Below are 12,601 nucleotides of genomic sequence, written 5' to 3' on the forward strand. Positions count from 1 at the left end.
ATGAAAAAAAAAAAGCATTAGCAAAGAAAGTGGAAAGTGAGTTCTAGTCTGATTAGCTATTTCACATTATGCCTCGTTTGCCTAGAAACATTGACAAAACAAAGTACAACCAGTGTTAACTGCCTTGTTTAAAGCTGTAAACGAATCATTTATGGTTGCGCCTCTAAAGTTAACTGCTGCCACCATTCCTTCTTCGTTAGCAAGGAACTTTCTGGAAGTTATACCTTAGCGAATTTTAGCTCTGAAATTCTCTCAGGAGTATTAACGTAAGAAATGTAAATGGAGACGGTTAAAGAAAGAAAAGAAAACAAAAGATGCGCCTTTTACATTCATAGTCGAGTGGTGAGTACCAAATTAGTGAAGCGTGTGTGTTCTTGTTCTGCTCCCTGTGTATCTTTCTGGCTTTCTGATTGGCCAAGAAAGGCAGAGTGTGAGAGTTGGGGGTGGGGCAAGGGGCGTTCTCTCTCTCTCTCTCTCTCTTTCTCTCTCGCTTCTTTCTCTTCTTCTGTCCTTTCACTCCCTGTCTCTACTTGACAAGAACAGAGGATCGCTTTTCACCATGAGGCAGCTCTCGCGCTGCTGCGTTCCTACACCATCTACCTTTCCTCGTTCTCCCTCTCTCTGCCTCGTCCTCTTCACCCGTGGGCTGATTGAACAAGAGGAGTTGGACTTTCCCAGCTTGAACGGGACAGATTAGCCCCAAGGAGGGGGTTGCAGAAGAACAGAAGGGGGGGGTGACATCTCAGGGGAGAAGCTTCTTTTCTCTTTTGCCTCAGCGGGGTAGGGAGAAAGAAAGGGAAGGGAGAGGCAGTGTGTCCTTTTCAATGCAGAGGAGCTTTTTTCTTTCCTTGGATTTCCTTTTATTCGCCGTGCTTTGTTTCTCCGTTACGCCGTGTCCCGTGCGTGGGGACAAAAGTGAACTACTCCGGACAGGACTTCCACAACAGTAAGCGTTGTGTATATATGTATGTATGTGTCTTTGTGTGTATGTTTAAATACAGGAAACTGGGGACCTGTATTTGTTTTAACGTGTGTCTGGGAGTTTCGGGAAGACACCAGTGTTTCCTCTTCACACCTTCTCAAGTCTTTCCCTTTCTTAATGTGTTTCTATGTTGACTTTAATTCCTCTAACGGAAGGAAGGCTTCTGGCCAATAGGAATAATGTCTCGTTTTTTCTCAGCGATGTTTGGAACCTTAAGAGTGTTAAATGCTCATATAGTAGGACAGTATAGCTGGTCAAGGCAGAAAGAACTGCTGATAGGACCAGGTGTGTGTGTGTGTGTGTGTGAGAGCCGTTTTCTCAGCTGCTTCAGCTTGATAAGATAAAGTGATTAGAGAAAGAGTGCAAGACCCGTGGCTTGATCGGCGGCTCTCCATGCGTCACCTGCCGTCTGTTGAGTCTTTCTCCTGTCTTGTACATGTCCCAGCATTGGCTTGTTTAATTTTTTTTTTTTCGTTTTGGAAAAGGACCACCTTTGTAATGAGATTTGAATGTGTTCTCAATGTGTTTGTGTGTGTGTGTGTGAGAGGGTATGTTCTCTCAGCTCTGTGTGTTTGTGGCTGCCAGTTGCCAGCATAGGAATGTGTTTATATTAGCTAAGAGTTGAAGTAGTGAAGCTAACTCCAGATGGTAGTGTAGCGTGTGTGTGTGAGAGAGAGAGAGCGAGAGAGAGAGAGTCTGGCTGGGACGAGCACACTTTTGGATATGTGTGTGTGTGTGTGTGTGTGTGTGACCCCCAGCCTGCACTTCTGGATGGAAAACACATCTATATCTGTGTAAGCACTGGACACAGGAGCTGTCCCCCTGAGACACATTTGGCCTCAGCTGCGCCCAAGAACGACCCCTAATGTGTGTCAAATTGTTCCAGTGTCTTTTAGGTTGAATTATAGCGACAGTGCTGGTTCAGTGTATGTTTATGTGTCTGTGTGTGAGTGTGTGCATGGACCCTTGCAGTTGTCAGACTGCCTAGCCTTCAAACATTCTCTCTCTCTCTCACACACTCCCCTTTGACACACTATAGCGTCTCACTAGAATAACACACGGTCTTCACATGGCTGAACGGTTTCTCTTGAAACTCTTGAGTAAATATATATATATGTGTGTGTGTTTTAGATTTCCTTTTTGTATATTTTCATTTATGCTGAATTCTCAAATGTGATTGGTCAGAAGGTGTTGAGTAATAACACTGTTGTGTTATTAGAGGAATAACTCCCAGTTTTGAAACACAATACTTAAAAAAATACAAAACACAATGCTATTTTAAAGCAGAAAACAACTATTCAAGAGGACTGTTGAGCCACTTTTGCTTTACATATATTGTTAAGTTGTCTTTATTTGTTACATATACATTACCGCACAGTGAAATTCTTTCTTCGTATATTCCATCCTGGAGCAGGGTGGGTTGGGGGCCTTGCTCAAGGGCCCAACAGTAGCAGCTTGGCAATGCTGGGGCGTGAACCCTGATCTTCCAGTCAACAACCCAGATCCTTAACCACTTGAGCTACCACCGGACCGTTAGCAAAACGTCGTCATGAGTCTCCAGAAACACCTTGATTTACTGCAGTATTGTAGTGGACATACAATACGTACACTAAGTGGTTATTTAATCTCATCTACCTACTTCATAGGTATACAGTTACTCAGTGTAGTCCATACGATGGCCTATTCACTTGACAGGGACCACCAAAGTGAATTTCCTGAAGAGGATAGAAAGAAACTGATTAGTTCTCTAATCAAGGATGCTAGTTAACATTTTGTCGCTGTTTTTGCTAATCCTACACAGCTCATTTGCAAACAATCACTGTGAACAATGAGGTTGATTACAACAGAAATTACACCTTAGTCATGGAATCCCCCTTTGATTGAACAATGTCTTTACAGCTAGAGATTCTTTCAAAACTTTCTGTGATCTCAACAGTCTGGGTATTGATCAAAGAAATCTTTCAGCAAAATCTTTTCTGGGCGTGGTCAGCGGACGAGAATGTTTACTTGAGAACTGTTGATGCGGGTAATCCAATTTCCTACCTCTAGATTCGTGTTTGTCCTGGCTGAACTTCATTTACCCCCGACCGAGTTTGGATTTGACAACCTCCGACGTCCTCACCTCCGTCTGTGTGTCATCTCACCAGAGAATCGCACGTGTCGCAGTTTAAAGCTGCTATAAATCATCTCTTTTTTTAATAACCTGCGACGGAAAGAGGAACTGTGCCTGGCCAGGCCTCTCCTGCCGCTTCCAGAACATTCTAAGTGAGAAAAAACCACCACCACCACCTGGCAGAACAGATGCCTGCTATTGGGATGGTGCATATTGGTCACACAGTGACTGTATATGTCTGTATGGTGGCAACAGTTTGTCTTAGAGGACAGAGTGTGTGTGGGGAGGGGGGTGTTTAATTCAGGGGGTATATATATATATATATATATAGAGAGAGAGAGAGAGAGGGACTGAGAGGGACTGAGAGAGAGAGAGGGACTGCAGGAATGATAGTATAGCTATCTTGAAAGTGGGAGAGGATGGCGAGTTAGAGAGAGAGAGAGAGAGAGAGAGAGAGAGATCTTCAAATCAAATAAAGCCAGTAAGTGGAGTGTAAACACCAGATGGTGAGTTTATGTTCACCGCCCTTTAACTGCCCCCAACAGCCTGAGGTGAGAGCATCCAGCGACACTACAGGTGTAAGACAATGCCACAACCTGCCTGAGATCTTTTCTAACAAATGCTCAAAATCTAAACAAATTCCTAGCAGGTAGTTAGCTAAAGATTCTCCCACAAGCTACATACAGCGGAACCTCGGCATACGAATGCCCTCCCTTATGAATTTTCGCCTTAAGAATTGAAATTCTGCAAGAAATTTGCATCGGCATATGAAGCATTTTCGGCATACGAACGAACCAAACTGAAGTGAACGCCGGCTAATTTGCACGTATGTCTAGGAGCCGTTCAAAACTTATTTGTGTTAGTAGAAAACCAGGCGAATCCAACCGAAGTGAGTTTACGAATTTTAAGAATTTTTTTCAGGCAGTGAAAGCTGTTTGGAAAGAGTCAACCCACGATACCAACATTGCTTTCGGCATGTGTGCAAGAGCTAAATGATTTTCCAAGCGTTTTTTTGTTGACAGATTGGTGGCATGGGTGGTCTGTTCTTGGTGGTACGACTTCGTATTGGTAATATTAGTAATATTTATGGGCGGCTGGAACGAATCATCTGCATTTACATTATTTCTAATGGGAAAATTAGTTTCACAATACAAATTTTCGCATTAAGAACTCACCTCCAGAACAAACTAAATTCGTATGCCGCAGTTCTGCTGTACCTTGATGCGTTTGAAATATGCCATCACATAACACATTACATATTCGGTTACATCCCTAATGCACACACAACTACACACCTCTTTTTCAGTCCTACAAAACACAAAGAACCTTAATTCACTGCCAAACATGACAACTGTGTAAGGTCTGAACCTCGTTATTCTCCTGATTTATGCTGTGTTTGACCTTTTTGCCCAACTTCTTGGTTTGTTCTTAGGATTATTCTCTGCCTTGTTTGCGCTGCGGTTTCCCGTGTTCTGAGTAACGCCTGGTTACAGACAGTTGATCATGGATTGTAATTTAATTTTGTATGTTTGCTTTTAGTGTTAAAAGCAGGGGCTTAGAGTCTAATTATTTAAAAAATATATATATAAAAAAATGGATGAGAAAAATAAATGGTAGACATATTTCTGGGAATACTTCCAAGTGTGTTTCCATGAGACACATAAACAAAATTCATAAAATTAAAGAAAGTCTTTCTTCATCCAGTCTCTCTATAAAGTCAACCTTCTTTCTTTTCCAACACTGAATAAACTATAATGAAATAAACCTGGAGGTGGGAGTTCCAGAAAAAAATGTCATTACCCTTTAACCCTCATTAAAAAAAAGACTGAAAGAATATGCAGAAACACTCCAACACTCGATACTGTCCTACTCTCAGGGATTTAACTAATACAGTTTTGGAATTTTGTTCCCTTAGGACAGAAAATTGCCATTTCCAGGCACTGAATTATAGTATTTAATATAACAGGGTATGTCTTCTTCTCATTTGCATGGATTAATCTCATGGCTTGTTAAGGCACAAGAGGTCAGCATCCCAAACCACATAACCATAACTCACTTAAGTAATATGTCTTAATAGTAATGAAAACAATGTTGTATTGACAAACTAATTAGTAGTGTGTGGCTTGAGGATATCATTAAATGCTGATGCTTCTTCTCTATTACAGAAGCATGATGAGAATTAAAAGCAAAAGAAAAACTTTATTATGCAGAGTACCAGATGAAAGAACAAAGCCTCTTGGTTGCTTGACTGTGATCTCAGAGAGCACCGCTGTGTCGGCTCTCGTCTCACAGCGTGCTGCTCTGAAGGCTCGCGTGTGATCAGAGATGAGTATGCGTTAGCACTCGCGTGGCCGACTGACACATAAATATAACGCAAAGAAAAAATTTGTCACGTTTCTGATGTGTGTATTCTTTTTATTACCCAAATGAATTTTCATGATATAATCAGTGTATGTTTGTTCTCCAGCCAGTCAAACACATTAAGCATGAGTCAGATAGGGTTAGCATGCTAGCCAAAACAACGATCAATAAATTTAAGCTTTACACTGAGGTTGAGCAGATGCCCTGGATGACTCACTCTTGCCTGATATAACCGAGTATAAAAATACAGAAATTTACACAAACACATCCACATCCTATTAGTCACTAGTCAGATATCACGAGTTCTCTAGCGAGACAACTTCACGACTGATACAAATTCCATGATGAAGAGAAATAATTCTAAATGCTTCACAAGAACAAGAAGCATTAAATCTAAAAGTCTATGGGTCTTGAATCTTTACTCTCACACTCCCATTTCTTTTGTTTGTATCTCTCTTCTGATTGGCTGCTATACACATTGAACAACTGCCTCAGTAGCACTTTCATTAAAGCTACCTAGCTAACTGATTTAGCTCTTTAGCTAATTTGTTTAACATATCAAAAATTTATCTCTAAATATAGCAAACCATTTTTATCTACATTGGGAAAATATCCATGCAAAAGGTTTCCATGTAGGACCAAAGAGGTGGAGCATATTTAATGACATCGCTAACCAGGTTCATATATAATGGATTAATGCCACAATGGGGCACCATGCTTGAAGCTCCACCCACTTCCTTGTTAAACTTCTATATTTCTGTACTATATGGGAATCATAATAATGGAAAAGTTCTCAGAGTTCTACATTTATTGCAGTTTAACATATGATGTCAAGTAGTTGAAGGCATAATCTTTGCTCACAAATATCTAAGGTAAGGTTTTTTTTTTTTTAATAATAGAAAAATGTGGAAGGTTCCAGTTACACCATACATAGAACCTCCAAGGACAGTATACAGTATGGCAGTATGCAAGGTTGCAGGTCATGAACAATATCTGGTTGTTTCCATTGGGGATCTGCCAAAGGGTCCCAAAGAAAATAGCAACCTTTGGTTTTATTGACTGTAGGACCAGCAGCATTCAAGTACTTTCTGAGAAAATGGTTTTCCTGTCACCACAACAGATCCAGGGATGATGCGATCTTCACTGTCATCCATATCGCCTTATCCCTTCTGTCAGTTACGTGAGAAAAAGCTGTTCATCGATTGTTGCTTAACAGATTGCTCAACACATTCATCCCCTCCATAGTGCCAGACAAATTGTATAGCTTTGTCTCTAGATATTGGATTTTCTCACACGCCAACCCTAGACTGTTCAAATAGGTAAAAAATCTATCAAATCTCAAGACCACCAAGCTGGGCCTCGTCAAAAAAGATAGGTAGATAAAATATCCAGAGATCTGTGTATACACGCCATACCCATGAACATCTTCTCCTTTCCTATTAATGTACCATTGAACACAACTTTATAAAGCACCAAAACTACTGGCCTGTAAACAAATAGAACTTTGTCTAATAAACAAACCTGACCACCATGAGCATGGCTCTCACACCACTAAAAGACATATGAGACTCCTCCAGCAATATAATTAAAATCCAAACCCACCTCCAACACCAGCTGTTCACACTCTTGTCATCTGAAAGAGATCAAGTAAAACATCTAGCCAATGTCAGCATGATCTGTGCAACTTACAGCACATTCGCTAATTGGAAAATGTTCAGATCAACACACTTTAATATGCAATATTCTGCTATATTTTAATACAGTTGAAATATTTATTCCGTCTGTGTTGCACGTTACTGCGTTAACCACGCGCCATAAAAGTAGGTTATGTTGATGTATTTCAGGAAGAAAGCAGTGTTACCCCACTCACATCGGGATTTCACATTTATCCTCGATAAAGGGGGACACTGTCTTACCGCACAAGATCATTACACTATGCTAAATGATTTCCAATACAGTAGTTCATACATATTCAGGGGATTGTATGTAAGGACTTAAAACACAATGGGGAAAATAATCAACAATGAGGTGGTGTGATGAAGCTATTTCACAATGACAACACATCCCAAAACTTTTTTTTGTCTTTTTCATTCTGTTAGTTTAAACCAAAGTCTTTTGGAATGTCGAGAAAATGCAAATAAAATAAGAGAAAACAACATAGCATTGCATCGTATATCAGTACAGATCACAGATTTTGTATCTTAGCTGTCTTACAGGGGTACAGCGGAACCTCAGCATAGGTATGCCCTCCCTTATGAATTTTTGCCTTTAGAATTGAAATTTTGCATCGCCATACAAAGCATATGACCGAACAACCTAAGTGAATCAAATGGCGGCTAAGTTGCCAATCAAAACTTGTTTGCATAAGTGGAAACCCAAGAGAAGCCATCTGAATCGAGTTTTATGGATTTTGTTTCAGTCAGAAAAAGCTGTTTTAAAACCCACGATACCAACATTGCCTTCGGCATGTGTTCAAAAGCTAGGTGATTTTTCGGGGTTTTTTCTGTTGACAGATTGGTGGCGTGGGTGGTCTGTTCTATTTTCAGCCCAAGCTTGGTGTAACGACTTCCTGTGAGGAGCCTTGACATGGAATGCTTGACTTTGGTCAGTTCTTTGTAAGCAGCCATACAGTTTACATATGCTTTGAATAGGAAATATTGCTAACATTTTTGGGTGCTGGAATGGATTATGTTCCTTTACATTCTTATGGGAAAATTCATTTCGCATTACAAATTTTCACCTTAAGAACTCGCCTCCGGAAGAAACTGAATTCATATGCCGCAGTTCTGCTGTACCTTGATGCGTTTGAAATACGTCATCACATAACACATTACGTATTCGGGTACATCCCTAATGCACACACAACTACACACCTCTTTTTAAGAACTCACCTCCTGAATGAATTAAATCCGTATGCTGTGGTTCCACTGTATTTTTCCGAAAGAAAACAGAGGTCCTATAAAGAAGCAATGACACTAATGAAGCCCAATATCTGTGTGTTATGCAGTTGGGTGGTTAAAGACCATATTCATGCTACATTAGAACGTAGTTATTACTGTCATAACATCAGTAAGTTGTGCCTCATTAACTCCAAGTTTAGAACCGATGCAATTTACGCTGTACAGCCTCCGGATGACTTTCGGCCGAGAATTTGTTCGAACAAGTCAGAAGTCTTCATTCACTTCCTTGATAAACCTGTTGATGCATAATGATTGGTTGTGTCCTAATTGCAAATTCAGAAAATGCTAAATGCTTAAAGCTTTCTGCATACATCTATGTCCATTTGTACCAGACTTTATTGAAAGAATTGATCTGGAAACAAGTCTTTTGTTTCCATTACTTTGTTTCCTGCACTTTCCTTTCACATAATACTTTTAACTTCTATTTACTCGTTTCTATTTCAACAGAAAAATATGTCTACTCACCGCACTACTACACTGAAACCTAATATCTGTCACTATAATCTATATAGATAGCTATTAGCCTTGTCAGAGGTATTAGCATGCTAGCTAACATTTGGGAGATTAAGAATAAAGCAGTTAGCCTTAGCTAATCTTGGTTTCCCGTTAAAAAGTGTTTATTATCAGTAGCTAAAATCATTCTTCTACTTTTTACTACATGCATCAACTCCCAGGCTTTAAAAGTTACTTTATTTTGAGTGACTAATTTTAAACTTCTAACTTTTACCACAGGATTTATTTAGAGTAGCAATACCTTCATTATCTTTGATTTAAATCATTGTCTACAGCAGCCGTTGTGTATTTGTTTACCCCTTCCTCAGAACCTCCCCCACCACCTTTTTCCGTCTCTCATGACCTCATTTGTTTTCCCTTTATTACTGGTAACATTTACCCAGGTTTCCTGACTGGACGTCTGGCCACTCTTCTTCCTGTCATCTCTTATATTCATTCTCATCTCTTAGTGACCTCAGTGTGACGAGTGTTTAGATGACTGTATAATTCTATGGGCATGTTTTTATATCTTTGTAGTGTCACGTCAAGGACACAACTCTCTTTAGCCGCATTGACCTTTTGAGGACACAGCTCTCCACAAAAAAAGAAAAAAGATAGACAATTAACATTTTTTTCAATGTGTGTGAGCATGTATTGTGCCTACATTTGAATCACTGCTTATTTCCATATTTTTTCCAGGAACTGTTTGATCATAGCCTGAGTAAGAGTGTGTGTTGATGTAATATTTGTCATCTTTTTCTCGCTTTTTGTGGGAAAATGGTGTCTCATTGTTTTTGTAACATTGTGAGGACCAAATTTCCAGACATTAATATATATTAGTACATAGAACATGCAGATAAGACAAAACTATGTGTGTGTGTGTGTTATGTTGTGTTGCCAGCTGGATCCTTTGGAAAAAAAAAGCTTCTTGTTGCTTTGAACGGGAAGCATCTACTCATTCCTGGAAAAAGAAAGTGCGTCACTCTCTGTAGGAGGACCTGCATGCTAGTGCTTCATACTGCTCTATAACACATTTTCATCATTACCTCAATCGTACATCATCTCTCTTCTCTCTTGTTTGATTTCAACCTGACCATTAAAGGAGGCCAAAATGCTTTTGTGGCCAACAGAGGCACTTCCAGTTAGCACTTGAGAGTTAAATCCAGTCATGTTACCTGATCCCCACTAGATTAATTGAATTAATTGGCCACATTATCATTTGATGAAGTATGCCTTTAATGTGGAAACAGCTCTGTGACTTTTTCTTTTATGCAAACCGCGACCTTTCTCTAGCTATTTAATGCATACACCTCTGAAGCCTTTAAAGTTGAGAAAAGGGGGGGTGTGTGGAAATAACTTATTACCCACTTTACTCCCTTCCTGCTTTGTTTTTGTGTGCTACAGCTCTTCTGAAAAGAGCCTCATTAAATATGAATTGGCTACATTTCTAAAATGTTCTGTCGTACAGCCCTGCTTTATCTAGCTGTAAGGGGCACCTACGTTTTTCTACTATTTTAGTGTTTAAGTATGTTTAAGTAATCTTGAAATATACATTGTAGTAAAACTTTGTGGCAGGCCACTTGACACCACCCCATAGTTGATTATTTTATATATAACAGCATACCCCATCATCTTTTATGAAATTGTTTCTATACCTTTGTATGTGTTTGTCCTTATATACAATTCAAGTGTTGTCTGTGTTCCCTCTTAGGGCTTGTGTGAAGCTAGCATTTGCTGGCCAGATTCAGCAGACACCAGCCTGACACCCCGCGATTTGATGAGGTAACAGTCAATCAATTTGCCCAACATCCCACTGAGGAACCATGGGCCAGAAGATTTCAGGAAGCATCAAATCGGTGGACGTGAGAGGCGAGCCCTCCTACCGCCCATTACGGAGAGAACTCCGAGGTCCAGATTTCTTCAAGCCAGCCAGGCTTGACTTGCTGCTAGATATGCCATCAGTGTCCTCCGAGAATCAGCTGCAGCATGCTTGGAACCCAGATGATCGCTCTCTCAATATCTTCATCAAGGAAGATGACAAGCTGACTTTCCATCGCCACCCGGTGGCCCAGAGTACAGACTGCATCCGAGGGCGAGTGGGTTATACACGTGGCCTCCATGTTTGGCGCATCCATTGGCCCGCCAGACAGCGAGGCACCCATGCCGTAGTGGGCGTGGCCACATCAGAGGCACCACTCCATTCAGTAGGATACACCTCTTTGGTAGGTAGTGACAACGAGTCCTGGGGCTGGGACCTGGGCCGCAACAAGCTCTACCACAACAGCAAAAACCGACCAGCTTCATCAGCACCTACTTACCCTAGCTTCCTTGAGCCAGAGGAAGCCTTTGTTATTCCTGACACCCTGGTGGTGGTGCTGGATATGGATGAGGGGACACTTAGTTTCATGGTGGATGGACAGTACCTTGGAGTGGCCTTCAGAGGGCTCAAGGGAAAGAAGCTATATCCCATCGTTAGTGCAGTATGGGGACACTGTGAGATCACCATTCGCTACATCAACGGCTTGGATCGTAAGTCTTTTCATTTACACTTTTTTTTGGCTCTGGTGAAATCTGTTGCTCTGTATCTCCCCAATATAACACCTGATCAAGACCTAGACTTGAGGAATTTTAAAAATCAGACTAAACAGAAATGTAGACTAAACTGAATGTTCTTTAATTCATTTTTTCCCAGTTAAAGCTTATAGACTACCTTATGGCATTTAATTTCTAACACTGCTTCTTACATAGATTTGATCATGGGCAGTCCTGTGGTTTGTTCCTACCTCTTAAAAACATGGCAGTAGGTGAATTGGCAACTCCAAATTCCTCCTAGCTGTAAATCTTTGTATTCATGGTACCCTTTAAAGGATTGGCATCCCATCCAGGATGTGTTTCTGCCTTGAGCTCAGTGTTCCCAGGATCTACTGTGAAGGGCATATACCAGCATGTGTCCACTTTTGTTGCATTTAGAACGGTACGTTTCCTATCTGATGTGTGCTGAAACACTTTTGGTAATCTGGCTCTGCCAGATGGGAACCGTCTGTATGCAGATCACAAGTTTGTTGACTTAGCAAGACTGTTCGAAGCTGTTTCACCTTTGTGAATCATGTCTCATAAGAACAGTCTGGATTTAGCAGTCTGGATTAATTGCTTCATCTAATTCACACAAAAAGTGTTTTTCATGAGGTGGATTACAAAAGTGCAGTTGAAGTTGTTTACTTAAGGCTCTGTGGCCTTGAGTTGATTCTCGCAGGACACCCACTCCTAGTGATATTATCTGTGCTAATAATTACCATACATCTGTAAACTGTCTCTCTGACTGTACACTGAAGGTGGTCTATTAAAAAAAGAAAACCTTGAACATTATACAAGATTTCTCGTAATCATGCACCAGAATGTAAAGAGAAGTTATTATTAATGTGTCACCTGACATCGTGGTGGCATTTCCAAACACCAAAAATAGACCCCCATAATGAGCTTAATGCTACGATGACAACTTTAAAATGGCTTTTTGTCCTATTAAGCTCACTTGGCCTATCGTTTTCCTCGAGTCCTTCTCTTTTGTGTATTGCCTCCATAGTGCCACAGCTGAGAACAACCAGCGCACCATTTAAAGTTGAAAGTAGTTACGGTTGATTTAACACAAAGGGATCCGATGCAAATTGTAATGGGAGAACTCAGCGTGCAGCCTAA

General features: G+C 40.6%; 1 protein-coding gene across 1 annotated transcript in view; it reads left to right on the forward strand.

Annotated features, from left to right (window-relative positions):
• Positions 1 to 493: 493 nt before the first annotated feature.
• The window catches only part of spsb4a (splA/ryanodine receptor domain and SOCS box containing 4a), a 31,925-nt gene continuing 19,817 nt past the window's right edge, over positions 494 to 12,601 (forward strand). The window contains exons 1-2 of the mRNA XM_058395733.1: positions 494 to 946; positions 10,620 to 11,437. Coding sequence (XP_058251716.1) covers positions 10,732 to 11,437 — 706 coding nt within the window. The 5' untranslated portion in view covers positions 494 to 946; positions 10,620 to 10,731. The remainder of the gene's footprint in view (positions 947 to 10,619; positions 11,438 to 12,601) is intronic.

Source organism: Hemibagrus wyckioides, linkage group LG07 (genome assembly GCF_019097595.1).
Source record: "Hemibagrus wyckioides isolate EC202008001 linkage group LG07, SWU_Hwy_1.0, whole genome shotgun sequence".
In the NCBI taxonomy this organism is placed as follows: Eukaryota; Metazoa; Chordata; class Actinopteri; order Siluriformes; family Bagridae; genus Hemibagrus; species Hemibagrus wyckioides.